The sequence below is a fragment of the Anas platyrhynchos genome, chromosome 3 (genome assembly GCF_047663525.1).
Source record: "Anas platyrhynchos isolate ZD024472 breed Pekin duck chromosome 3, IASCAAS_PekinDuck_T2T, whole genome shotgun sequence".
In the NCBI taxonomy this organism is placed as follows: Eukaryota; Metazoa; Chordata; class Aves; order Anseriformes; family Anatidae; genus Anas; species Anas platyrhynchos.
Window position 1 is genome coordinate 14,370,868 of NC_092589.1, and position 25,638 is coordinate 14,396,505.

The 25,638-nt window shown below is 38.5% G+C and overlaps 1 protein-coding gene across 1 annotated transcript in view; it reads left to right on the top strand.

Annotated features, from left to right (window-relative positions):
- SOS1 (SOS Ras/Rac guanine nucleotide exchange factor 1) overlaps window positions 1–25,638 on the top strand; it is a 48,065-nt gene that overhangs the window by 16,840 nt on the left and 5,587 nt on the right. The window contains exons 7-18 of the mRNA XM_027453477.3: window positions 1,832–1,942; window positions 2,047–2,145; window positions 13,738–13,865; window positions 14,864–15,519; window positions 20,060–20,141; window positions 20,549–20,671; window positions 21,224–21,327; window positions 22,439–22,661; window positions 23,336–23,455; window positions 23,781–23,943; window positions 24,301–24,418; window positions 25,425–25,597. Coding sequence (XP_027309278.1) covers window positions 1,832–1,942; window positions 2,047–2,145; window positions 13,738–13,865; window positions 14,864–15,519; window positions 20,060–20,141; window positions 20,549–20,671; window positions 21,224–21,327; window positions 22,439–22,661; window positions 23,336–23,455; window positions 23,781–23,943; window positions 24,301–24,418; window positions 25,425–25,597 — 2,100 coding nt within the window. The remainder of the gene's footprint in view (window positions 1–1,831; window positions 1,943–2,046; window positions 2,146–13,737; window positions 13,866–14,863; window positions 15,520–20,059; window positions 20,142–20,548; window positions 20,672–21,223; window positions 21,328–22,438; window positions 22,662–23,335; window positions 23,456–23,780; window positions 23,944–24,300; window positions 24,419–25,424; window positions 25,598–25,638) is intronic.

Sequence of the window (25,638 nt, forward strand, 5' to 3'; positions counted from 1 at the left end):
CGTGGGCCTTGGTTCTCTTGGTAGAATAACCATGCTGACATCTGCTGGGAGGACAACTTATCCTGGTTCAAGTAGCCCAGGAGATAGCTGGAGGGCAGTGAGACAGTATTTTGTGGCATGTGCTTATGGGCTGTCTAGGTAAGGCACTCCAATTCACCTCATTCTTAGGAGCAAGGGAGCAGTGGCAGGAGTGTCAAAGCCAAAGGCAGGCTTGGCTGCAGGGGTGGAGTTGAAGGTCTTGAGGAAACAGCAGGAGACAAGAAGCAGATTGAACACCCCAGGCTTTGGGAAAACAGACTTAGCTCATTCAGGGAAGGGGTAGACAGAATTGTATTGGTTGCTTCTAGGGTAGAAGGGGCTCAGGATAGTGGGCTTATTCTCAAAGGCAGTGTGTTCAGGAATACACATTCCCAGTCCCTAAGAAAAAGGACAGGTGTAATATGAGGCCAGGGTGAGTACAGTTTGGGGATTCCTGTTGAGTCAAATGCGGAAAGAAATGCAGGCTTCCCACAAGGAATGGAAAAGCATTGCCTGGGCAGAAGGAAATGGCATTAAGAGGGCTGCAGTTCACCTGTAGTTAAACTTGATGAGGACTGTGAAGGGCCTTGAAGGGACTGTGAAGGCAAGAAGGGCCTTTAGTGTAAAATACTATAGAAAGAAAGACCATAGAAAATGTGAGTATCCTGCTCATGGGGTGAGACACTCAGTTTTTGAAAACAGAAAATGTGTTTAAGGTACTCTGAATCTCCTTTGCCTGGTCTTTACTGGCCAGATATGCTTTTTGGCCTCACAGGTAAGATTGAAGGAGAGGGGTGAAACTCAAGGATCACGGTAAAGACTGTTTATCTGAGGTGGGTATGTGTAAGTCTCTGCAGCAGGACAGGATGCTGAGGCAGCTGGCTAGTATCATTGCAAGGCCACTGACCAGAGTTCTTGAAGACTAGTTGTGAGTTGTGGAGGTCCCCAGACACCAGAGATAGCGTAATGCCTATTCTCCAGGTCTAAGAAGGATGATCCTGGAAACCAGAAGCTGATTAACCTCTCGGTCACTGGGAAATCATAAAACAAATGTTTTTGAAATTCATGTCCAGCCACGCGAAGGACCAGAATGTGATTCTGAGCAGTCAGCACAGATTTACAAAGGGCAAACTCTACCTGACCAGCCTGACTGCCTTCTGAGAGGAGATGGCTGGTTCCATTGATCAAGGGAGGAGCAGTGACTATTACTTCTCTGGAATTAAGCAAGGCCTTCAGCACAGGCTCCTGTAATATCCTTATAATGGGCTTGGTGAGATGTAGAGTAGCTAGCTGAACTATCAAGTGGGTGGGAAATTGGCTGGACTGCCAAGCTTGAAGGGCTGCGATCAGCAATACAAAGTTCACTTGGTGACCAATGGTTAGTGGCATTCCTCAAGGTCTGATAGTGGGGCTGATACTGCTTAATATCAGTTACTGAAATGGGAGAAGGTCTGCCTTGTGGAGTTGGTAGATGATGCCAAAACTGGGGGAGACACTGAAAGGCAGTGCTTCTTCATGAGGGACCTGCACATGCTGGAGAATGAACCTACAGGAACTTCATGGAGTTCAATAAAACATCAAGTTCTGCACCTGGGAAGTAACAACCCCATGTGATGGTCCAGCTGCTTTGTTACAGAGCATGGCTGCTCAACAGGGCTAGGAGATCCTCAGGCATTATCACTATGCCCTGGCTGCAGTGAAGTCTAAGCTCATGCTTAGTTATGCTAGGAAAACCATAGCCAGCAGTTTAAGGGTTCCTTTCTGTGTAGCACTTGAGATCAGTTTTGTAAAATCATTCTGTATTTCTTCATAGGAACTAGCATTTGATCCATATGAATCATATGCACAAGATATTTTGCGACCTGGTTTTCATGATCATTTTCTAAGCCAATTATCAAAGCCAGGAGCAGCATTTTATTTACAGGTAACTTTCTTTTTAGTAAGCATTATTATTATTGTTTATTTACATTACGTTATATGGTTGCTTCAATACACTTGTTTTAAGACTGAAACTTCTTTTGTTTCTAGTCAATAGGTGAAGGCTTTAAAGAAGCTGTTCAGTATGTTCTACCCCGGCTGCTCCTTGCCCCTGTTTACCACTGTCTTCATTATTTTGAACTGCTAAAAGTAAGAACATTGTGTTGATCTGAGTTTTTTTTAATCATTCTGCATGTTGGATACCAAAGCTTTGTGTACTTAGCTGTAAGACTTGCTAGAATTTGAATAATAAAACTGATGTAATGAAAAGCAGGTCATATGCTCCAGTGCACACTGTAACTGTTTTACAGCTGCTAATGCTTTTCTAATGCTTTTTCTGTTGAATAATCAAGTTACTATTAATTCAGAAAGAAAGAGAGATCTAGGTATTGATATTCTTAGAATGATGGTTTGAATGGTGGTAAGAAATGATGGTGGTAAGAAACTATTCCAGAAAGTGTTCAAGGCTTTCTCAAGATGTTGCTTTTAGATTTAAAACCACAGTAAGATTCCGATCAGACTTCACTGTATTTCCGTGAAACTTTCCATGTTCTCTTTCCAGTGCCCATCCTGTGATGGGTATCACAGGATGATTACCTGTGATTATCTTCCTGTGGTGATTACCTTCTTTCAAGGGGAAGGCTTGTGTATAGACTTCTTGAGCTTGTTGTACTGAGACCTTGCGTCACTGGGTTAACAGTACAGGCTGCATTACATATGTGTGTATAGGTAATAGCTACAGAATGTTTTTTAGGGAGGATTTATCAATTAGCATTGAATATTAATCTTTAAGAAGAACACTATGAGTAAAACTTTCAAGTAGAATCTCGTTTTTGACTTAATGTCTGAAGGAATACAAAAAGAATGCCAAGTGTTGTTTTTTGTTGTTTGTTTGTTTTTTTAAGAAGAAACCTGTTTTTGTTCTTCTTGAATGTTCATTTGGTTTTCTTGGGATAACTAAGTAGCTCAGTCATCCTTGAGGCTGTTTCTGCAGTTCTAACACAATTTTTACTGATTTAGATCTCAAAGTACAGTTTTGGCATGTAGCTCATCTCATATAACATGCTTTTTTAAAATTTTGGAACTTATGCTTGATCTGTTTGTCCAACTTTTCAGACATCTTTAACATATTAAACATTTCCTTTCCTGACTATATGTTGGAAGGATTGTATGATGTATCTATGCAGATAAGTTTCCTCTGTTCATGCTTCTGTCATACAGTGTCAAAATGCAGTACCTTATGGCTTTGTGTATTTACTTCCACGTAAACATGGTTATTGTTTTACTTAATAGGCACGGCATAGATTAATGTCTGAAATGCAAGTGTCCTGTGTGCCTCTTGCCATTGGTAGTTACAGTGGAGGAGAGAAGGCATGTGCTTATGGAAGGATGGAGCTGCTTACGTTTCTTCATGTGTAGGGCAAACTGGAGTCTAAGCGAAGCCTAGCTCCAGAAGGTTATCAGTATTTTTTGCAACTCCTAACTTGTGCTGTGTGTAAAATGCCTCTGCCCTGTGTAAATGTGGTATTGGTGAGTTGGATTTAGTTCCATTTATAGTAACTTTCCAGGTATTTTTGTTGTGGTCTGCCAGATGTGATACACATGATAATAAATGCATGAAAAGAGACGGTAGCTTTCATGGCATTAGTTTCATCTGTCAATTGGAAGGTGTGTACACAGCATATGAATACCTTCCTCAAATGACTTCTGCTGCAGTTTTCTTTCTTACATCTGGAATCTTCAGATAGATTCCAACTTGGTTGTACTTAAAGGTGGCCTGAAGAAATTGCTACAAAAGGGTATTAATGGAATTCTTCTGTTGTATAATCCCCATGTTTCCCTGATACAAGGTCATATCGAATTCTTATATGTGGTTAAGAGATCTGATTTGGTGTTGGTAAGCATATCTATGAATAATCAAACTAAATGCTACAAAAAACTATCTCTCAACATGAGAAGACAGTGTTGGCAGAGTATTGTATGTAGTGGGGGAAAATTATTTCTCTTGAATATGAGGTATTCTGAAGGATAATGGGCTTAACGTTTTTCTCTGAGCATCCTGTCTAATCTTATGTGCTTTGAAGTTACCTGTTTAAAATGCATCTCAAAATTACCCTCTAACTATACAGACTACAAAAAAATCAATTTCTATCCACTGATGGCTATCATATTTAGAAACTAAAGCCCTCCTGAAGTCTGGCAGGGCACCAGGAGCACAAATACGTGTTCTATTTTTAGCTTAAGTTTCTTGCTGTAACTTTGCAGAATTAGCATATGACTAAGGGCTGTTTTTTTTTTTTTTCTCCAAGCAGCTTAAAAGTCCCCCAATTTTTTTATGTGAGAAACTAGATGTATAAAATAGCAGCTTCAATAGCAAATTTGCAACTAACAGGAATGTTTTTTTCTAAATGTGAACTTGTAACTGGAATGTAGGGTGGCACAAATAGTGCAGTATTCACATGAGTTGAAGATGCTTACAGGAATTTTGAATTGAATCGGGTTCTCTTTTAGACAGTGTAAATTTGTGTACGTATGTGATACTCTCCTTTCTTTGGGTAAATAGAAGATTACTTTAAAATTACTGTTTTTTTTTTTTTAATAGGAGTGTCTCAAAGAATATGTAAACTTTGTTCAGATAAAATAATACTTTCTGGAAAATAGGAGAACTAAATAGACATTTAATCAAGTGCAGACTTGGCTACCATGACTTAAGAATGGAAATTTCTTGTCTCTTGGCAAATACTTTTTAACTTGGAATTCTAACTATAATGAGCTTAAATTCTCAGGATGCTTACGTTTCACGATAGCATGTAGTGGGTTTTATTTGATATTTTTTCATTTTTTTCTTAGATACATGACTTTTCAATCTCTACTGACCAGCAAGTCTGCTTGAGTGGAAATACTATGTTAATGTAACTTAAAAATCTGATTTGGCAAGGTCTTCCAATATAAGAAACCACCCTTTCTGCAATCTGATGATATTAAATGTGTTACATGTTGCTGGAGAACACACAGGATGGCGAAATACAAGTAGTTTAGGACTAGAGTTTCTTCAGATTGATCCTGTAAAGCTTTTGTCAGCAAAAATGTTGGGCAGCACAGTCCAATGTATTTTGGGGCTCTGAGTTCACTTTGATTCTTAGCTGTGTTTCATCCAGGCTCGTGATCCAGAGCATAACACACGTAATGAAGCTGGTTTGTGATCCCATCTGTAACTGCTGTAACCCAGCCCAGGGTGGAGAATCGCTGAGTCTTAATAGTTGAACTTTGGCAGCCTGCAGAGTTTTTACAGTGTCTGCAGTTATAGATCATTGTCTTGAAATGCTGTTCGGGTTGCTTGTACTTAGTGCAGGCACTGTAATTAACAGCTTCTCTTGCTTTAATCTATTCTTAAAGCCTCCTTAAATGAATATTACGAACAAAAACACAGATTCAGACTATGCATTATTTTAATAAAGCACTTACTTATTGTCAGCATACGATTTTGTTCTCTCAAATCACTTTGTAGCCTGGCACGTCTTTCCAAGCACAGCAGCTTGTATGCACAATATTGTCTTGAAATAATAGTAAAAACAAGAGTATTACTGTTCTACATGTGTTTGTATATGTAACTGCAGAAGAATATGAATTTATTTTACCTCCATTAGAGAGAATTATGTCTCTGCAAGTGAAGAAGGCGTAGTTGGAGGCCTAGTTAGAGGCCTAGTTGGAGGGCATGGAGCTTGACAGAACTGTAGCTGGTGCATGATAGGGACTGTATAGCATATTTAAGTGTTTTTTTTTTGTGGAAAAAAGAAGATGGGGTGGAGTCAAAAGTGGTCTCAAGTCTAAGAAGCAGCTTCCTAAAATATGACGATAAGTGGAAAAAATTAAGCAACTCCTTCATATGGTGAATCTACGAAGATTTAAATTATAGCTGCAGTGCTGTAAAGGTCCAGAACTTGCTCCTGTGATGTAAGTGTGAAGTGATGCAGGCAGATACATGAGGTTCTGTAGGTTTTGCTTGCCTGTGTGCTTGCTTTGACGGCATTTCTGTTGCTCTTCTCCGTAAAATGCTGGCAGGTTTAAACTCTAACACAGGTGTGTGTCTGTGTGTGAAAGCCAAAGGGAAGATGGTAAGGGAAAAGTTAAACTTTATCACATGTTTCCCACAAACTTCATTACTGTTAATCTAATTATTTGGGGGTCTCTGAGGTAAATACTGAAAAAGTCACCCAGAGTGTAAAGAAATTTTTTATTTTTTTTTTTTTTTTGCTGTGGTACGTGTTGACAGACTGTCTGTATCTCCATACCTGAGATGCACGCACATATCACTTCATTTGTCAGTGACTTCTGCCGTGTATAATGGAGCTGAAGTGGGGCTGCTTGTTCTGTTGTGTAGTGTTTTTTTTTTTCCTTTTTGCATAGGATACAAAAGGAAAAAAGTCTGCTTTTTGAAAAGCAGACTTCTCCTTTGGGGAAGCTTTCCGATGAGAATGAATTACCTTGGAGAATATTCTTTCCTTTTTTTTTTTTTTTTTGTTTTAACCCACTGTCCGACTAAAATTGCTTTATGGCAGAAGCTGGATAAAATCTTTCAAAAGTTAAAAGTAAAAAATCCCTCCTTTTGCTCTGCGTACTATGCAACTCAGTGTCACTTGTGCTGTGTTGTTGTCATTCTGCTGCCAGACCAACAAATGTTGTACTTTGATCCCTTGAAGCAGAGGGTAGGGTGGCACTGTGCTAAAACCTGTTCTTATTGAGATGCCTTCTTTGAGGAATCAAATGAAGCACTAACCAAATTGAGTCTTTTCACTTATGAATTTAACCATAGAGTTCCAGTGGCCTGCTTTCTGATCTATTTCCTAGGCATATCCACAGGGCAAAACCTCCCTGGGAATTAGGAGGGCTGTGCTAGGCAGACTGCTGGTGGTCAGGAGCTGGTGGTCAGTTCCTTGTTCTAGTTATCACTAGTCTGCTGCTTGTGATGGTAGATGGCTCTTTAGCTTACTTGGCAGCAGTATATGCTGAACACCCAAGGACAACTTTTGTGGGACTAGATGGGTGTTGCAGGAACTTGGACGAACTTCAATTTTTTTTCTTCCTTCTATATTCAAGCTTTGACACAAATAATCTAGACAGTATTGCACATGAAGAAGCTTATTCTAGATGAGTCTTTCAATGCCTTCAGGCTGACGTTAGTTTTGGGACTGTGGCAGTCATGGTACAGTCCCTGAGAAACTTGAGTTGCTGTGCATTCTTTTAACAGTAGTAGTAGTCTATTTCCCTGTCCTTTTTTCCTGTTCCATGGAAAGATGTAAAAAAAAAAAAAAAAGAGTAGAAATAATGCAACAAACTACATTTGTCGTTTCTATAGATTAAGTTTATAGAACGTTTTTCGAAGTCTTTCTGTAGACTATGTCTGCAGATGGAATTTTACTTGTCCTTCACTTCTGTTGCTGTTTTTTCGTAATCCTCTCTTAAAATCAACAGAGTTGCTTCCCAGAATGATCTCTGGAACTGTAATTTCATCTGATGAAGCATTCAAAAAATTAATGTGCTTTTATCCAAATGTAGAGGTGCCATCATCTTGAGTTCACAGCCTTGCAAACTTAGCTGGCAAAGATCAGACTTGAATTGTGTTGAAGCAGTGAAAGTAGATTTCAACCTACTTTGGAATTGTGACAGAGAAAGGGAAGATGTTTTCAAAGTGAGCTGTCTTTACTTTGATGGAAAATCTTGGGGAAGAAAGTGGAAGACCTCAATTACAAGTTTGGAATCTCATAGGTGAATATTTTGTGATATTTCAAATACAGATCTAATTATGTGTTATCAACTTAATTATGCATTTTGAATTTCTAATGTATTGTGCAGGTCTTCTGATAATGATGAGACAATCCAAAGTGACAGTAGGAAAGAAGAGAATTTCAGAGCATGAAGGCTCTGGAAGGATCTGTGTGAACTTGTACATTTGTTGCAGGAAGGTAATGAATCTGCTATGGAAGAGATGTCAGCATATGCAAAAAAAAAAAAGGCAAAACAAAATATTTTTGAAGAAGGCAGAGCACATGGGTTTTCCATACTCTCAGAAGTCAAAGTCTTCTGTAAATAAGGTAGCCATTTCCCAAGCAATGAAATCTGGGCATATAAAATGCATATATGGCAGCTAGTAGTGTATAAAAAGTCTAGATATTTAGGAATTGTTTTTACAAGAACATCAAAAAAACTTACTTGAAAACAAGACTTTTCTTTTTTCTTTTTTTTTTTTTTTTACTGTTTCTTGTTGAAGTAGATGTTGATCTTGTAAGCTCAATAATGAAAACTGTTCACATACACAAATGCCTTCTTTGGCCACTTTATAAATAAAACAAAAAACACAGCAACCTGAGATCAGAGTACATTATTTCCAGCTGCACAGACCTCCACTGAAGTATCTAGCAGACTGTAGTAACATTTGAGTAGATCTAACCTGAAATATGGTGTCTTGACAGGCCAGTCCCATTCATGGGAATAAATGGTGGCAGACTGGCACATGGGATCCGTTATGGGAATTTTGAAGCGTTCAACTGGTGAAGCATCACCTGCCGGGCTTCTGCATTGTATATATTTCTGACTTTTGTTCAGTAGATCTCCTAATTTGAAAAGGAACACTTCAGAGTAATGTAATTTATTCCTGAGGCAGTTTTATTTCAGTTACTGCACACACTCCCCTGAGTCCTGCCAATAAAAGCATCCATGTTAAGGAACCGAAGTAGCAATCCCTTACTGTCACACCTTTCTTTAACTAACTAGCTTTAAATGGTCTTACTTTTTTAACTCAAGTGAAGTTTGACAGTTAAACCTGCCATGTACCCTTCAGATGTATTTCAAGTCACATAAAGCTGTGCACGAATTGCAGAGCTTGTACTGAAAGTTGAAGCAATGCTTATTTTCATGTTTTCATGCCTTACTCATACAGTGTGCTTCACAGTGGGCTGACCTCATCTTTTCATTATGAGAGTTTAAACTTAATGTGAAATAAAAGATGAGGTCTTTTTCCTCTTTTCTCTGTTTCAAAATGGACCTCCAAGAGAATGTTGGAGTTCTTTGTAACTAATTATGTAGTATCTCAGGTTTAATGTTTGACGTATTTATCTAAAGTTACATAATGTAATTTACCTTTCAAAATTAAACCGAGAATTCATAGTTAATTTTGAGAGGAGAAGGTTTTGCCATTACTTTGGTAATGTTAACTTTTGTTCCACTCTTCCTGTAATGTAAATATAAATAAAGTTACATGTATCTATATCTTTATTGCGCTGTGCTCAAGATTGTCCAAGTTCTTATGAAAATAAACTGACTTTTGAAATTCCAGTGCATTAAAACTGGGGAGGTATGTCCAAGAATATGGCACGCTGAGTTTTCTTGAAGCTTCAAATGGGAAGTGCCTTGTAGCCTGTTGTCATTTTCCAGAAGTACAGTGTTCCCTACAGTTTTCCCCCCTTGATTTTGTAGATTTCTCCATGCTTTCTAAAAATTACAGAGGTTTCTAGATACGAGAGCACATTTATCCCAGGATACTGCTTTGGGCTGATTTCTTATTATTTGGAGGAATTGCAAGAAGTCAGCACTCTCAGGAACTCTATTCTATTAAGAAAATGCTTCCAGCATTGTTTTTTGTTTTTTGTAGCAGAATGTCAGCAAATCTATCAGCTTGCATTTGTAAGAAGAGAAATGCTGTTTGTTTTTTATTCTTGGTTATAAAAGATTTTCTTCTTCTCTGAAACACGTTGAAGAGAGTGTTGAGGCCTAAGAACAAAAGCTGGAGTAAGTGATGTCAGTGCGCTTCAAGTTCTCACGCATGTTGGGAGTTGTTTATTTATGTAGCATTTCCCTGCAGAGAAGACAGCTAGGTCATACTACAGCTCAGGCTTCCTTTGTCAGCTATCAAAGCGTTATGTTGCCTCCCTGTGGGCTTCAGGATATCTGAAGAAAATGCCTGGCAGTTTTTGAAGATGCCTCTCTGAAACTCTCTGAAACAACGCTAGTTTGGGCTAGTTGTTCTGAAAACTGCTGTATGCAGCTTTTTCTTGTAATGTGGGACCTCTTAGGCATTCAGCTTCCTGGCTTGATGTTTTGGGGGACAACAACTTGTTAGCACCTCGAATCAAGTGGTCTTAAACGCATTCAGTTATGATTTCCCTGCTTCCTGTATGTTGTTGGCTATGACAGGCCTCTCCTCTCAGATAAATCAGGGAACCTGCAGTGTACAAATTCCAGTGGATATATTAATATAAATCTTCCAGGGAGACAGCAGTCTAGGTCTTGAGGTAAACTCAGAGATACAAGGTTTTATATCCCTTGTGACACTTTTTAATATTTCTATATTTGTATATTCTCATCATATATGTAAATATCTTTTTCTTCATTGTCTTTCTAGATAGATGTGTCCCACACAGGCTAGGAGAAAGGACTACTGTGGAGTAAACTTGCAGTATATAAGGAGCATTTCTTTTATCTCTTTGGAGCTTTGTGTTAATTGGCTTTATAAATATTACCTAATCCTTGCATTATGCAGCAGGTAGAAGAAAATAACCTCATCTTGCCCTTCTTGATATCTTTTCAGTGTTTGCAGCCTAGGATGTAGAGTGCTTGTTTTTATTAGAAATTTCCCTTTGGAAAATAAACCGCCAAGTTTGCTTTCTTCAAATAACCTGGACAGGCAGGGATACTGCGTCTATTCCATTATTGATTAAAATTATTATAAGTTGATAACTTGTAAGATTATTAAAAATACCTTAATGACTGTAATACTACTGACAATCAGAAATCTGCATCTCCTTCATGTGATAATAAAGTATTCTTCATTTAAGTAGAAGACATTTAAATCAAGAAAGCACACTTCTTAGCATCTACCTGATTCATTCATTAGAGGGCACTGCACATCTACAGAAAAAACAGTGGGATTGGCAGAGAACCTCGAATGCATTTCCAATGTTGCCATTTCACTTCCTATAATCTTCTCTACCAAACTGTCTGGGGGCTGTGTAAGATGAAATACATTGCAATGTATTAAGCTCAGTTTTGACTGTTTGCTTTTGACAGCAGTTTATGGTAATTATATAAGGTTAGAAAATAAAAAATTCAAATTGTGTTCTCAAGAAATGTCTTCAGCACACCATATGATTTGCAATTTGTGTTGGTCTACATGTGATACATACTTCTACATACTACTTCCTGAATATTAAACTTGGAGTATAATTACAGTCATTGATCTTAGATTTTGTTTGTGTATATGGTTGGAAGTGTGTGTTGCTTCCATTGCATCCAGATGCAGAAATGTCATTAAACAACTGCTTTCTCTCTTTCTCTCCACCTCTGTATCCAAACATGTAGTTTGTTTTTGGACATGGATTTCTCTGATGTATATGAAAATCTTCTTGCAACTGGAGAGAAATTACTTTAAAAAACATTTTTATAAATATCATACAGGAGTAGTTTGCTTTACAGCAATGAGTGTTAGTCTGCACGTTCCTGAAGAGAAGGGATACGCACTTGTTTCTCCAGGTACTCTGGCGTAAGACACTAGAATAATAGAATATCCCAAGTTGGAAGGGACCTGAGTGGATCAATGGGTCCAACTCCTGGATCCACACAATACTCCCCAAAAAACAGACACACTATGTCTGAGAGCGTTGTCCAAACGCTTCTTCAGCTCTGGCAGTCTCGGTGTTGTGACTACACTGGGGAGCCTGTCCCAGTGCCCGACCACCCTCTTGGTCAAGATCCTTTTCCTCATATCCAACCTGAACCCTACCCATTGCCCCTTTTTGCTATTGAGAAAATCCTTCTGTGCTTAGTGGATTTTTATTATCCTGTTCACTTTAGCTTTCCTCTTACATGCATTAACCTACCTTTGCAAGTTTTTTTTTATATTTTCCCAACTTCAAAAACGTTCTTCACTTTTTGGGATATGAGACATGTTTGTTACGAGACATGTTTGTTCTGCTGTATGGTAGACTTCTCCGTTAGACTGGAACATTTAGGTTATATACACAGTTTTAAAATAAGGAAATGATTTTATGAGTTTTGTTGCATTTAAGCTTGATTTTTGTCAAACTTGTATTTTGCGTTCCTTTTGCTGCTTGCCTCATCTACTGTGATTCTCTTTCAAGTGAAAGGCAAAATTCAGTAGGATCTTATGGATCTAATAAAGCTTATTTTAAAGAGGCTAGTTTAAAACAATGGTTGATGTTGTGGTTGATGTTGAGCTGCAGTATGACAGACAGATTGTGCTAAGTGAGCTGAAGCTGCCTAGAATAAAAGGTGTGGTTATGATGGCTAGCAACACAAATAAAGCACTGTCTGGCATTGACAGCTTTTGCACTGAACGTTGAGCTCTGGTCAGGGAAAAAAAATAATGCTGTTAACTGACTCATTCATATATCAATTGTGAATGTGTTTTATTGAGTTGGGTTTAGGAAAACAATGCTTCCATTTCATACTGGAAGCAAACCACGCGATCGGACTCTTTGCAAGGGTGTCTGTTATTCTGCTTCATGCCAGCGCGTCTCTTCGCTTTTACCTCCTCTATCAAAATAAATCTTTCAGTTGCGTGGAGCCAGTTCTTGGTGTAATAGTCTGAAATGCTTATCAATTATTTACAGGATTAATATGGGATACCTCAGTTTTATGTCTAAGCCACAGCTGTAGGCACTGTTGTTTTTCACTGAGTATCAAGTGAAACACTTCTGTGCTTTAGGCTACGAGGTTTAAGATGAAAATGTCATTATTGTTGGATAATAGCATAGGTTGTTTTGTACAAGTCATCTGTCACATCCAGTAGGTAGGCACAAAATATTAGTATTAACCCTTTCACTGCAGCTTTAGTTTATAATCGTGTTGCTTTGTCTTTTAAGAAAGGTGGAAGTAAATGTGTTACTACAGCTGCGTAGTCAGATAAGGACTTCATGTACGCTGGTTTTACAAGCTGGCTGTAGTTAGATGCTGCTTTATTTTCTGAATAGTCATGGATGAACATTTATTTCTCCCTGCCATCCTTCTGGTTACTTTTCTTTACCTTCCCCCTTCTTTTTTTTCCACGTGAAAATTCACGGTCCTGGTGGACAAGCTGAACGTGAGCCAGCAAAATCTTCCCCCAGCAGCTAAGGCCCTAAGTCCATCCTGTGCTGTACTACCAAGCCAGTAGCCTGCATGGTTGAGGGATTTGGTAGCCTCAGTTCCCACGGTGACCAGTTTGGGCTTTGTCTTTGACATCAGTGTATTGAAGCGATGCCGCTGGAAGGCTGTTGAGATGCTTGGGAGGATGGAGTATGTGGTGGAGGAGGAGGAGAAATGGGGGGAGTGGGCTTATTAAATCTGGAGGAAAGGAGGGTCAGGAGAGAGTGAACCTTCCTGCTGTTTTCCACCATGTGATGGGGCTGGGGAGATGTGGATCTCCTTCTTCTCTAAGTCCTTCTAGGAGGTAAAGCATTTAATGGGTTCTTTTTTGGAGATCAAGGTGAATCAAAGGAGCTTGTGTGTCGTCTGTACGTGGGGGACTGGTGGCTGCTGCTCTCATCTTAAAAGAGATTGAGTTTAGCAGAGAATTTTGTCTCTTGCCTGTGTCAGTAATGCACCTGATTATTTTATTAATTTTTATAACAGACATGAGCATGCCAAATCAGCAAGTTGTTGGATTTGTTCTTCCTAGGTCATTCTTCTGGATTTGCATGTAGCAAACCGCTTGTAGTACTTACTGTGTGTGACTTTCAATGTTCACAGCAACTAGAAGAAAAGAGTGAGGATCAAGAGGATAAAGAATGCTTAAAGCAAGCAATAACAGCCCTACTGAATCTTCAAAGCAGTATGGAACGGATATGCTCCAAAAGTCTTGCAAAACGAAGGCTTAGGTAAACACGTTTCCATTTTTCCTGCTTTCTGCTCTTAGTGCTTTGCTATAAATCCAGGGCTCCCAGTTTCCTCTTTTAGTAAACAATGAACAAAATAGTTTGTGACAAGCCTGCTTTTTCAGAGGAAGTGACATCAAAGCCAAGATAATTTGTTATTGTTTTAAAACCGTTCGAATTTCTGTGTGTCCTTGCATACTGCTAGTTGAAACGTTCTGAAAATTCACGGGTAAGTAGAAAGCTACAGCATTTGCCACTTTCTTATGCTCAGATCAAAAATACTCTAAAAATATTTTAGAAGCGCATTTGTGTGAATAGAAGGAAATGTTCTTGAATTTAAAACTGCTTAAAGCAATTTGCTGTTGCACATAAAGCCTTCTAGTTAAAAGTTGCAACTGGATAACAGAAATTGCTACCTAATTTTATATACGTATCTATGTTATAGTGAAATCTTGGATTATATCGTTTGTCATTTGATTTAATGCTCATGTTTATTTTCTTAAACAGTTATTTAAGCATGTTAAGACTGTACTTTTGATATTAACGTTGTTTGAGTATTTTCTTTGCCCAACAAGATTTCTATTGTTAAACATTGTATTTAGGTTCAGAAGTGAATGTATTTTAACAGCTTATTTTTTCTGAATGTGCTTATTTAAATTAATGCTTTCTAAAACTGTTTGTCATCTATGAGAGTGAGTGATGTACTAGGCTAAGAAGCACTAACAGCCTGCCCACTTCTGGTTGCCTGTGTTTAGGTAAAAACATTTGTTGCATAGAAGCTAAGTGGGAACTTTGTCAGTTGGTGCACTTAGGAAAAACATTAGTCAAGCCTTGTAATAGTGCTTTCAGGAGAAGAACCTGATACTCGGTGTTTAAACTGTGTTCTCAGCGGAGTTCTCACCACTCAGAGAGATTATCTTGTGTTGTTGTTGCTAGTGGTGGTTGTGATTTTTAAATCATGGTATACTAATAGGCTGCCTTTTTCCCATCCTACGTTGAAGTGAATCTGCATGCCGATTCTATACTCAGCAGATGAAGGGGAAACAGCTAGCAATTAAGAAAATGAATGAAATCCAGAAAAATATTGATGGTTGGGAGGGTAAGGACATCGGCCAATGCTGTAACGAGTTCATCATGGAAGGAACGCTCACGCGTGTGGGAGCAAAGCATGAGAGACACATCTTTCTATTTGATGGCTTGATGATTTGCTGTAAGTCAAATCACGGCCAGCCAAGACTTCCTGGTGCTAGCAATGCAGAATATCGTCTAAAAGAGAAGTTCTTCATGCGAAAGGTACAAATCAATGACAAAGACGACACTAATGAGTACAGACATGCTTTTGAAATCATCTTAAAAGATGAGAACAGTGTTATTTTTGCTGCTAAATCAGCTGAAGAGAAAAACAACTGGATGGCAGCATTGATATCTTTGCAATACAGAAGCACGCTGGAAAGGATGTTGGATGTAACGATGTTGCAGGAAGAAAAAGAGGAGCAGATGAGATTTCCAAATCCTGAGCTTTACAGGTTTGCAGAACCTGACTCTGAAGAGAACATTGTGTTTGAAGAAAACATGCAGCCCAAATCCGGAATCCCGATCATCAAGGCAGGAACTGTAGTCAAGCTTATCGAGAGGCTGACTTACCACATGTATGCAGGTGAGGCCCTTTATTTCCATAACCAGAGAAGCTGATGAGTGGTTTAGGCTTCTGATTTTCTGTATTAAATATGTATAGCAAAATATATACAGTAGGTAAAAAGCCAGTGTGCTTTGCAGTGCACATACTGTGAAATGCATTTTGAGTTAAGGTTTGGAATTTGAAATTTGCACTGCTGTAGCAATTAAAAATACAAATCCTTTTTGGCTGAATGCAGCGGGATAGGCATGTGCATAAGGTTATTCTCATGTGAGGGATTGAGCGGGGGGTCAGGGTCCAGCAGGAATTGAGCTCCAGACAATACTTCTTCCTGTATGCCCCAGGCTACAAGAATTGCCTTCCCTCAAGACTTCCATGGCTGGGTGGCACATGAAGGGGCTAGCACTGCACACCAGAACTGTGGGCCTGGTTGCTGCAGTTAAGAGTTGCACTTCATAAACTATTACCTGTGTCCATGCTGATGTCAAATGAATAGACCAAATAACAGCTTGCTAGAAGCAGGCACTTGCATAATTTTCACCTTAATCAGAAGTTCAGTGTGAATTTGATTCAAGAACTTCAGGTTTCTGTTTGCTTTGTGAAGATACGTTTATTTTTGTGAAGGTATGTTAATGTTTGTGTGGGGCATTTCTGTGAGATTGAATGCCTCATCCAGTCCTATCTCTGTGTGGAGTTTTTCTTGATAATTTTCCAGGATTTTTATAAGCTGTGATGAAAAAGCATAGGCTTGGGTTTGTTTGTTTGTTTTCTTTGATTCTACCTGTATGGGCACTTATTCTAAACCTTATGCATCTTGGTATGAGTACTTTTCATACTCAGCTGCAGATTTTTGTCTATCTTTTCACTCCTTACTCCAAGAAATTGTTCTTCTGCAGCTCTATCTTGATGGAACTGGACTCCAGCATAGAGCAGGAATGTTTGTTTGGAAGGAGCCAGGAGTAAACAGAATATAATTAATACAGTTTAGTATTTTTATTTTTAAAGTGCTTCCAAATAAATCTGTTTACTCCATTACTTTTGTTGCTCTTCTCCATACGTCATTCAATTTAGCTTTCCTGTCACTTACTGGAAACACAAATGCAATGTCTTGCTGGTAGTTTTTACCAGAGAAGTTTTGTTGCCTGTCTTCATTTTCTTGTGGTTTTATAAACTTTTAGCTGTTGGCTTCAAATTTTACAGGCACGATTTATGACAATTTTATGGGTTTGGAAGTTAGAGTAAAACAATTCAGTGTTAGAGAAAGGAAGAGTGGCTTTTTTTGTTGTTCTGTTTTGAGCTAAAATTGTATTTGGCAGAGAATTAGCAGAACCAGTACTGCTTTAGTGACATGTTTGCTGTGCTTTGGCTAGTTTGCATACCACTGGGAATTGGCCTTCCATATGCAGAGAGACTCTTGTTGTCCCCAAATCCATTGGTTAGATCCATGTTCACTTCCACAGGCATTGAAATCCCTGCTCTCAACAGCCACAATTTAATGAAGCCTGAGGTAGGTAGCTCGTAGCCCGCTGTTAGAGTTGTGTGATGTTGACCAAACCACTCTTTGGCTCACCTGAGAATATGGGTACTGCAAAATAGCCTGAAGCCCTTTGGATCTGTTCTCCCCCACAAAAAAAAATAGGGGAAGGAAAGAAAGAAATTGGTTGTCTTGTGATGTATTTGGCCCATCAATGTAACCGTAGAGATCTGAGCGCAACATGCGTGTCTCCGATGCTGAATTGCTTGGTTGTGTGTCATTTCTCTAAGCTCTTATCTTTCATTACATAGCTTCTGGTTGGTCGCTGGTTCTCTGTGGGGACGAATGGAGTCATTCTAACCATTCTTCGCTGTCTTTTCCAGGGAAACAAAGGAATAGGTTTAGTGACTCAGCCAAAAAGGCTCTGTTGTACAGGAAACGAGGTCCATTTACTATGTAAATCATTCAGTGTTTTGTTGCATTTTATGAGATGCGGTGAGTAGGGCGACAGCTTTCCATAGTAACCCTTTAACTGTTCTGGGCGTGCATCAGCTGAGTGCAGGGCTTCTCTTCTGCTTTCGGGTGTAGGAACACGAGTGTCCCTGTGGTATCTAGCTAAACAGCTACAGATGGTGGATTTCTTATTGCCCCACAAAGGATTGTGTGTGTGCTTACCATCTTAAAAGAATTGTGTTGACTTCATGTACATATGCCAGAACAGCAAGCTGTAACTTAAGGTGTCTTTCCTCAAGTGTAGGTAGCCCCGCATATGACAATGTCAAGGCAGATATTTTGGGAGTCTTCTCTTGTAAGTCAAATACTAGAAGGAGTAATTACAGATATGGTCGCAAAGGTTATGCCAGTTTGGTGGAAATAGCTGAAAAAGTGGAGTTAGTGGCAGGGGATGAGCCCTCCAGCCACCGCCAGAGGTAGAGCAGAGAGAAAACCCTGGGGGCTGCCTGGCCAGGAGGTGCAGCGGGCTGTCAAAACCCTCCTCTGGTGGAGCTGCAGAGCTGGGAGAGGTCTCCTAAAGCAACTTGCCTTGTGTTTTCACCCGAGATGCTGCCCTCTGATTAGAAATTCAGATTCTGACCCCGTTTCCATATTCTGGTGGTTTTTACTTGTTTTAATGTGTTTCTGTGGTTATCTCCTCCTCCTGATGCTTGCTTAAGAGCAGCTCGGCTAGGTGGTACCAAGATTTGAAAGCCATGGCCATTTTTTTTTTTTTATCTATAGGGCAGTGCTCTTCTATTTTTAAAGCTTTGATATGTTAAGAGTGCTTGTGCGTCATCGTAGTGTCCGTTTCCTTTCTTAAGGAATTCAAGGGTGATTATTTATAAATCCTTGTAGAACAAGTTATTGTTCTTTTTTAGCTTTCAAATTGGCTGTATTGAAGAGAGAATTATCACATGAGCAGACATCCTGGCTAACCAGTGTGTTGTCTGCATTTTTTTTTTTAACACTTGCTCATATATTGTACGCTATTTTGAGTTGCAGATTTTGCTAGTAAGATAACGGAGTTAGATTTCATTTTCTGATTTACTTCATTTGAAATTCAATATGCATTGTAGATTTAGACACTGAGTCTACCTGTAAATAACAATAGCTATGACTCAGAGCTTGCAGCGATCTGAAAACGTTGATTGCTGTGGAGGCTCGCTTCTCTTTCATGCAGACAAATGCTGTTTGGGGCAGTTGCTGCCTACTACAGAATGCAAGCTCTGAAAACATGAGTTACTGTGTTTAGTTAAGTACTTGTTTTTTAGGACACGAAAAATCATATGTTTGCATGATGAGGACAATGGGGACAGGGATCACATTCTTTGTGCAAAGAGATTTGGAGGTTTGCCTTTGAAAAGACTATACGGTTTCAAGGAGAGGTGAGAGGTATTGTGATAAGAAAAACAGTAATGAAGGAAATTGAGATGATAAAGCACACTAGCCAGTGTATTGTGTAGGAAATGGGAATTAGCATACAACAGAAAGGCAAGGAAATGCTGCGTGGCACAACATGGTTAATCTGCGTGATGGATTGTAGTAAATTAAACGAAGAGTTCAGTGGGATTTCAAAAAAGGTAGGATATTCGCTGAGATGGATGAGATGCTGGTAAGTAGTTTGAGGATTTTAATGAGGGTCTTAAAACCCCACCTTCCAGGAAACAAATCCAAATGTGAAATTGGTGTATAGTTTTAGGTCAAATAATGCTGGGTTTCTTCCTGCATTACAACCTATAGGAACTCGTTTCAAGTGCTACACGCTGTTCAGCCAATTCATACTAGAAAAATTACCTTTTTTTTTTTGAAAAATATATATGCATTTAATATGTAAAGCCATTGCAACCTGCTCATGAGTTTTGTTTAGTGATAGCAATGCTAGCTTGGTTTCTAGTCAGCTCTGTGTAGTGCCAGCATGCTGTCACTGCATTTCCTCATACTTGAAAACAAATGGTTTTGCTTTTGTAATTAAGGGAAGTGCATTGCTTTCTGTTTTGAATACTTGTTTTTAAAGCTGATATGAATGTTTTAAAGATACTGATATGTACTTAATCAGTTAATATGAAATGTACTTATTTTCTTGCAGTAAAATAAAGTCAGTACAACTGTAGGGTAACTGAAAAAAATACCTAGCCTACCTTAACCACAGCTGCTCATAAGTTGTACCAGTTTTGGGAAAACATTCTACCCTGGAAGAGTTACGCCAATTTTTATCCAATGCAGTGCTGGTTGTTCTGTTTTCTGAGTTGTTTGTTTGTCTTGCTCTTTGTCAAAAACGGCTGTTTACTAGATGGCTCATAAATAAAATGATCTGTTATTTTCAAAGTTGTTGAAAGAGAATCCTATCTTTTAATAATTGAAGGGAAATAGCCATTTTTATGATTTGTCAAATGGAGTTAAAATTGCTTTTAAATTCTGCTTTTTATTTCTATTTTAAGAGGTTGTGAATTGTTACCAAAACAGCTTCATTTTACACCATCGTCTTTCTGCATTCAATACTCTAGCATCTTTCGTTTTGAAGGATGCAATTAACTTATTTTCCAGTATAAACCAGTAGATAATTGCTGACACAAGCATAATTCTTTGTCTTAGATCCCAACTTTGTTCGGACTTTTCTCACAACATACAGATCCTTCTGTAAACCTCAAGAGCTGCTGAGTCTACTAATAGAAAGGTATGCCACTGTTAAAATATTACTCGTATGAAGTGCAATATTTGTTTAAATTTTTACCTGGAGTAGAACTTGTAAGATTCTTGTTTTCCAACTGGCTTTGTTTTACTCCAAACACTTTAAAAAAATTCGTGAAATTTAAGGATGACAGAGTGCAAGTAAAATGCATGAGTTATATCCAGAAGTTTTAGGATTGTTCAGTTGGCTTCAGTAATTTCCAGTGCTCCACAGTTATGTCTTTGAAATCTATACTAATGTTGATTATAGCGTATCTTCCTGTGTTTAGCAAAACATAAGAGCCTGACATGTAGAAACCATCTGAATTTTGAGCTATCTTCAATCAACACGTACTCATTTGAGCAAGATTAGTTTAATCGATGACTGGTACTTATCCCCACCTTCTGTGCTAGGTTTGAAATTCCAGAGCCTGAGCCAACAGAAGCTGATCGTATTGCAATGGAGAATGGAGACCAGCCTCTTAGTGCTGAGTTAAAAAGATTTCGGAAAGAGTACATACAACCTGTGCAGCTACGGTGAGTACTGCAGCAATGTGAGACAACCTGACTTCCTTTTAAGTTTTTAAAGTACAAAACTTTGGATACAGAAGCTCTTTTGGATAGCCAGGAGCCTTTCTTGTAGATGTTTTGATAGCATAGGGGAGCAGTTAGATGTTTTGACTTTGGTGCTTGAAAATCTGGTGGGAGTTTGACTCGTGGCATGAAAACTCATGGCATGAAAGGCCTTGGGATAGACTTCTGCTGAGTTTTAGCCTGTTAGTCTGCAAATCAGTTTCTTGCACTCATGGCTTTTATGGAATCCATGTTTGTGCAAAGTTGTACACCATAAGCTTGCCACAAAGATGTATGTGGAGAACATTATAAAAGTTATTTTAATGAATATTAACATTACTCTGGCTTCTCTGAATCTAAAGTTAAAAAGAAATGCTTATAGCCGATGAAATGCAGAGAGTAGAATAATCCTGTTTGTTCTGCTATTCTGATATTCCTGTGAACTAAAAGCCTTGAAATGCTAGACATGAAGACAGACCATATTGTGCAATGCTTACTGCCCTTTTTCTTCTGCAGAGTATTAAATGTATGTCGACACTGGGTAGAACACCACTTCTATGACTTTGAAAGAGATGCTGATCTTTTGCAACGTTTGGAGGAATTCATTGGAACAGTAAGAGGTACTTAAAGTTTCTTAAGTAGTGGTCTTTTTAAAGCATGCCTTTTCCAAGGTATGGAATGGATCACTTTGCCTTTCAGTGAGTGGATAAAGAAAAACAGAGCTTATATCTTATTAAGTACTTAAATTCTGTTAAATTCCACAGTATCTGGCCTCTGTTCAGAAGAAAGAATACTTCATTTATATCCTTATTTGATAAGTTCTGTGCTATATATAAGGTGACTGAAATCAATGACAAATTACGAGAACTGAGTGCTGCTCAGGACAGAATAATTATTTTGATTGTCCTCTTAAACAATATGCAGGTGTGATTTTTGTAAAAGTTTGGTGAAAACCACTGGTTTGTTAAAGCAAGGGTTTTCCAGCTCTTTCACAGTGCATATCGGGCCTGTAGATCACCTTCCAATTGTGACTGTACTGGAGTTTCACATTCCCTTACAAGAACAACTGGACAGCTACAGGAGCATTTTGTAGAAAAATGTTACAGTAGAGAAGTATTCCATGGTTATTTAGCAATTTAGAAGAGGTGGAAAATGAAGCAGCTAGTTTAATGTGGATTACTGGTAAATTGTCAGTGGACTTGCCATCTCACGTAGGAAATTCTTATGGTGTAGAGCTAAACAAGCATTTGTCCTTCGGGTTTTATTCTCAGCTTTGATGATAAATACAGTTGAGGGAGAAGCTTTTTCCTGTTCATTATTATTCCCTTCTATGCCTTCTGAGGTAAGTGTGTACTCCTGCCCAAAGTATAAAGTTCAGGTGGTTCACAGAAATGCACTTTGGACCAAAAAAAGCTGGTTTCCATAAACTCATTGTAAAGTCGTAGAAGAGAGAAAAATGCCCCCTGATTCAGTGCAGAAGCCAAATTTAGATGTCATGAATGTGCTTGGACAAACCTGACATGCTCGGCATTGGCTGTTGAGGGTTTCTTCATAATATGTCTGAATGCTTTGAGAGTTGTTTGGGAACACCATGTATACATTTCTGAGTATACGGTTGCTTAATTGTATTGGCGGTATGGGGATGGCTATTGAATCAAAAATTTCCCAATTATACAAACCTCTGGGAAAAAAGTATTAAGACTAAACAGCAATTTTCTCCCTGTGTGCCAGGCAAAGCGATGAAGAAATGGGTTGAATCAATCACCAAGATAATCAACCGGAAAAAGCAGGCACAAGCCATTGGGCCAAGCCACAACATTACTTTTGAAAGCCCACCTCCAGCGATCGAATGGCACATAAGCAAACCAGGACACACAGAGACTTTTGACTTGCTCACTTTGCATCCAATAGAAATTGCTCGGCAGCTCACTTTACTTGAGTCAGATTTTTACAGGTAACTTTCCTCCATTGAAAAACACATGACACAAACCAAAATATCCTCCAGCATGAAATTGTTTCTGCGGGCCCCTGCTGTGAAGCCCCACGGTAGGTCAAGGGACTTTACCGATGCTGTATATTAATTGTTACTTTTTCAGCCAAAAATTCTAAAAACTAGTATTTGTTTTGTCATCCCCAAGCGAACGTGCAGTGCCTGTGACTGATGCATACTTTCAATTGCATTGTGCTGCAGGTTTCTCCTTATGCTTTCTGAGTAAATCAGCCTTTGAGAAGCACGAACATGAATTAAATTGGTATCCTAGATTGTGAAGCAAATCATGGACCATGTCAGATCTCACCAGATGTCTGTGAGAGCTTGTTAAGATGCTGGAAGCTCACATTTTATTACGGTGAATGAGATGTGGACTTCATTCTTCATTTAGATGAACAGAAGTGGTTAATAGTCATATAAATTAAGAAATATTTACATGTTAGAAAAGAAGCACAGAAATACAAGTCACTTGAGTCATGTGGTGAGCCTAAGATCAAAGAAGTGATACCTTAAGAATTCAGTTCCAAATACTAATTTCAAATTCCCTGGAAATGAAGAAGCTTTGGAAAAATAGTATCTTCTTTCATGCTTGTGATTACATTTTTTGATACATGCATCTACTTTTTTTTTTTTTTTAGAGCTGTGCAGCCGTCTGAACTAGTTGGAAGTGTGTGGACAAAGGAAGATAAAGAAATTAATTCTCCCAACCTTCTCAAAATGATAAGGCATACAACTAACCTCACTTTGTGGTTTGAAAAGTAAGTGACTTTGCTAAAATATGTACCTAGTCCGTTACTGGATATGTACAATACTTTCAGAAGGATGTTGTGAAAAAAATCTGTTCTCGGAGAATTTCAGTTTAATAGTGTTTAGATGCTACAGCTGGTCCCTGAGATAATTTTACCATAACGATTTCAGCTTTTTAGTCTTTTAATTCTTCAAAGCAAACTTTATTCTAAAAATTTTCGGAACTGTTGAATAATTTGATAAACTTTTCATACTTATGTGTGTTACAACTTAATATTTTCTTATGGAAATCTCTTCAACACTACAATACAAAATCAAATGTTCTTGTTTATTTAGATGTATTGTAGAAACAGAAAACCTAGAGGAAAGAGTAATTGTAGTGAGCCGAATAATTGAGATCCTGCAAGTTTTTCAAGAGCTAAACAACTTTAATGGCGTCCTTGAGATTGTCAGTGCAATGAACTCTGCAGCAGTGTATAGGTTGGATCACACATTTGAGGTACAGTGATGAAATGTTCTCCATTTTTGGTATGAAAGTGTAATGCAGTACACCTTAGCTACATTGAAAGCTTACCTTTTCAGTAGGCATGTCCTTCCGAGAAGGAACAAGGAAGGTAAATCTCCCAACAACCGAATCAATTAGGGTGTAAGAGTTGTTTTTTTATTTCTGGGTTTCAGAAGAAAGAAATCAATCCTCACTTCAGAAAGGCAGAAAAAGGTAGCAAGATCCTGAGATGGTGGGGCACTGTCCTTGTGGTCACTGACTTAAATCAGTGGGAGATGCTTACTCTCAGTATTGTTGCTGGCTTACGCCATTACGCTGGTTTTCCAAATAACCGGTTTTGTCTCTCTGTAGCAAATTCCCAGTCGTCAGAAGAAGATTCTGGAAGAAGCTTATGAACTGAGTGAGGATCACTATAAGAAATACTTGGCAAAACTCAGGTCCATTAATCCTCCTTGTGTGCCTTTTTTTGGTAAGTATGTTTGGTTCTGAACGAGCTATATCATGCATAAACCTTTGGAAAATAATGAGCTAAGGCACTAAACAAAAGTATGAACAATAGTGAGAATTCAGTTTTAACAGGATATTCGGGTTTGAATTTCAGCTGCCCAGACATCAAAGCATTTTCCCTGGCTTGCTTAAACTAGCAGCAGGACTGATTGTGCAAAGGAAATTGTTAATTGCCTGTATGTGAAAGAAATGTTAAATTGACCAATAATTGCATATGTTATTTGTGGCAAGAATTAGTATACCTGGAATATCTCAATTACATAGTTATTCATTTTTCCTTTAAATGCAGTTTCAAATGTCCCTTAAATGGAAGGTGGGCATGTTAGAAATATTTACTAGCAGGTAAGAAGGGAACACGCCCACATACTCCCAAACAACGTCGAGAAATAAAAATAGATTTTGGTAAAGAACCCTGTTCTGCATCATCAGACTGAGGAGTTCTTCCAAGTAGGATGCTTGGAATTTCTGAAGTTTAGCAAATTATGAAAATAGGCAGAAGGCATTGCTGCTGCTTGGACGTTTGCTCCAGTTCTCACTCACTGTACATTGTATTTGTCCAGCACAGACTTCACAGTTGAAAGAAAATGGTGTTGATAGCTTTTCTGGCCTTTCACAAATTTGGGAAACACATACCCCAGAGCTCTCCAAAGAAGGATAAGGTCAGCAATTCAGTTCAGTGTAGACTTGTCTTGCAAATTGCTAGTAGTGTTTAGTGTTGTGAGGTTCCTAAACAATGGCAGGATGCATAAACCTGGAGATTTTGATGCAAAAGTCAGAATTCACAACAATTAAAATAGTTAAGTTACTGCCTTATTGAAAATGAGCTGTGACTTATTGACCCCAAATGAAAATTTTTCTGAGTAATTAAAATGCACAAATTAAGTTGTTTAAGAATTTTGTTCTCCAACCACATACCTTCCCACTTGTTTTGTACTACATATTTAGAATCTATTTTGTGTTCTCCTTAGGAATTTACTTAACTAACATTTTGAAAACAGAAGAAGGCAATCCTGAATTTCTAAAGCGACATGGGAAAGAACTTATAAACTTCAGCAAGAGAAGAAAGGTAGCTGAAATAACAGGAGAGATACAGCAGTACCAGAACCAGCCATACTGTTTAAGAGTAGAATTTGACATCAGGGTAAGTGGCATTATTTCCATGTGTCCACACCTTGAGATACT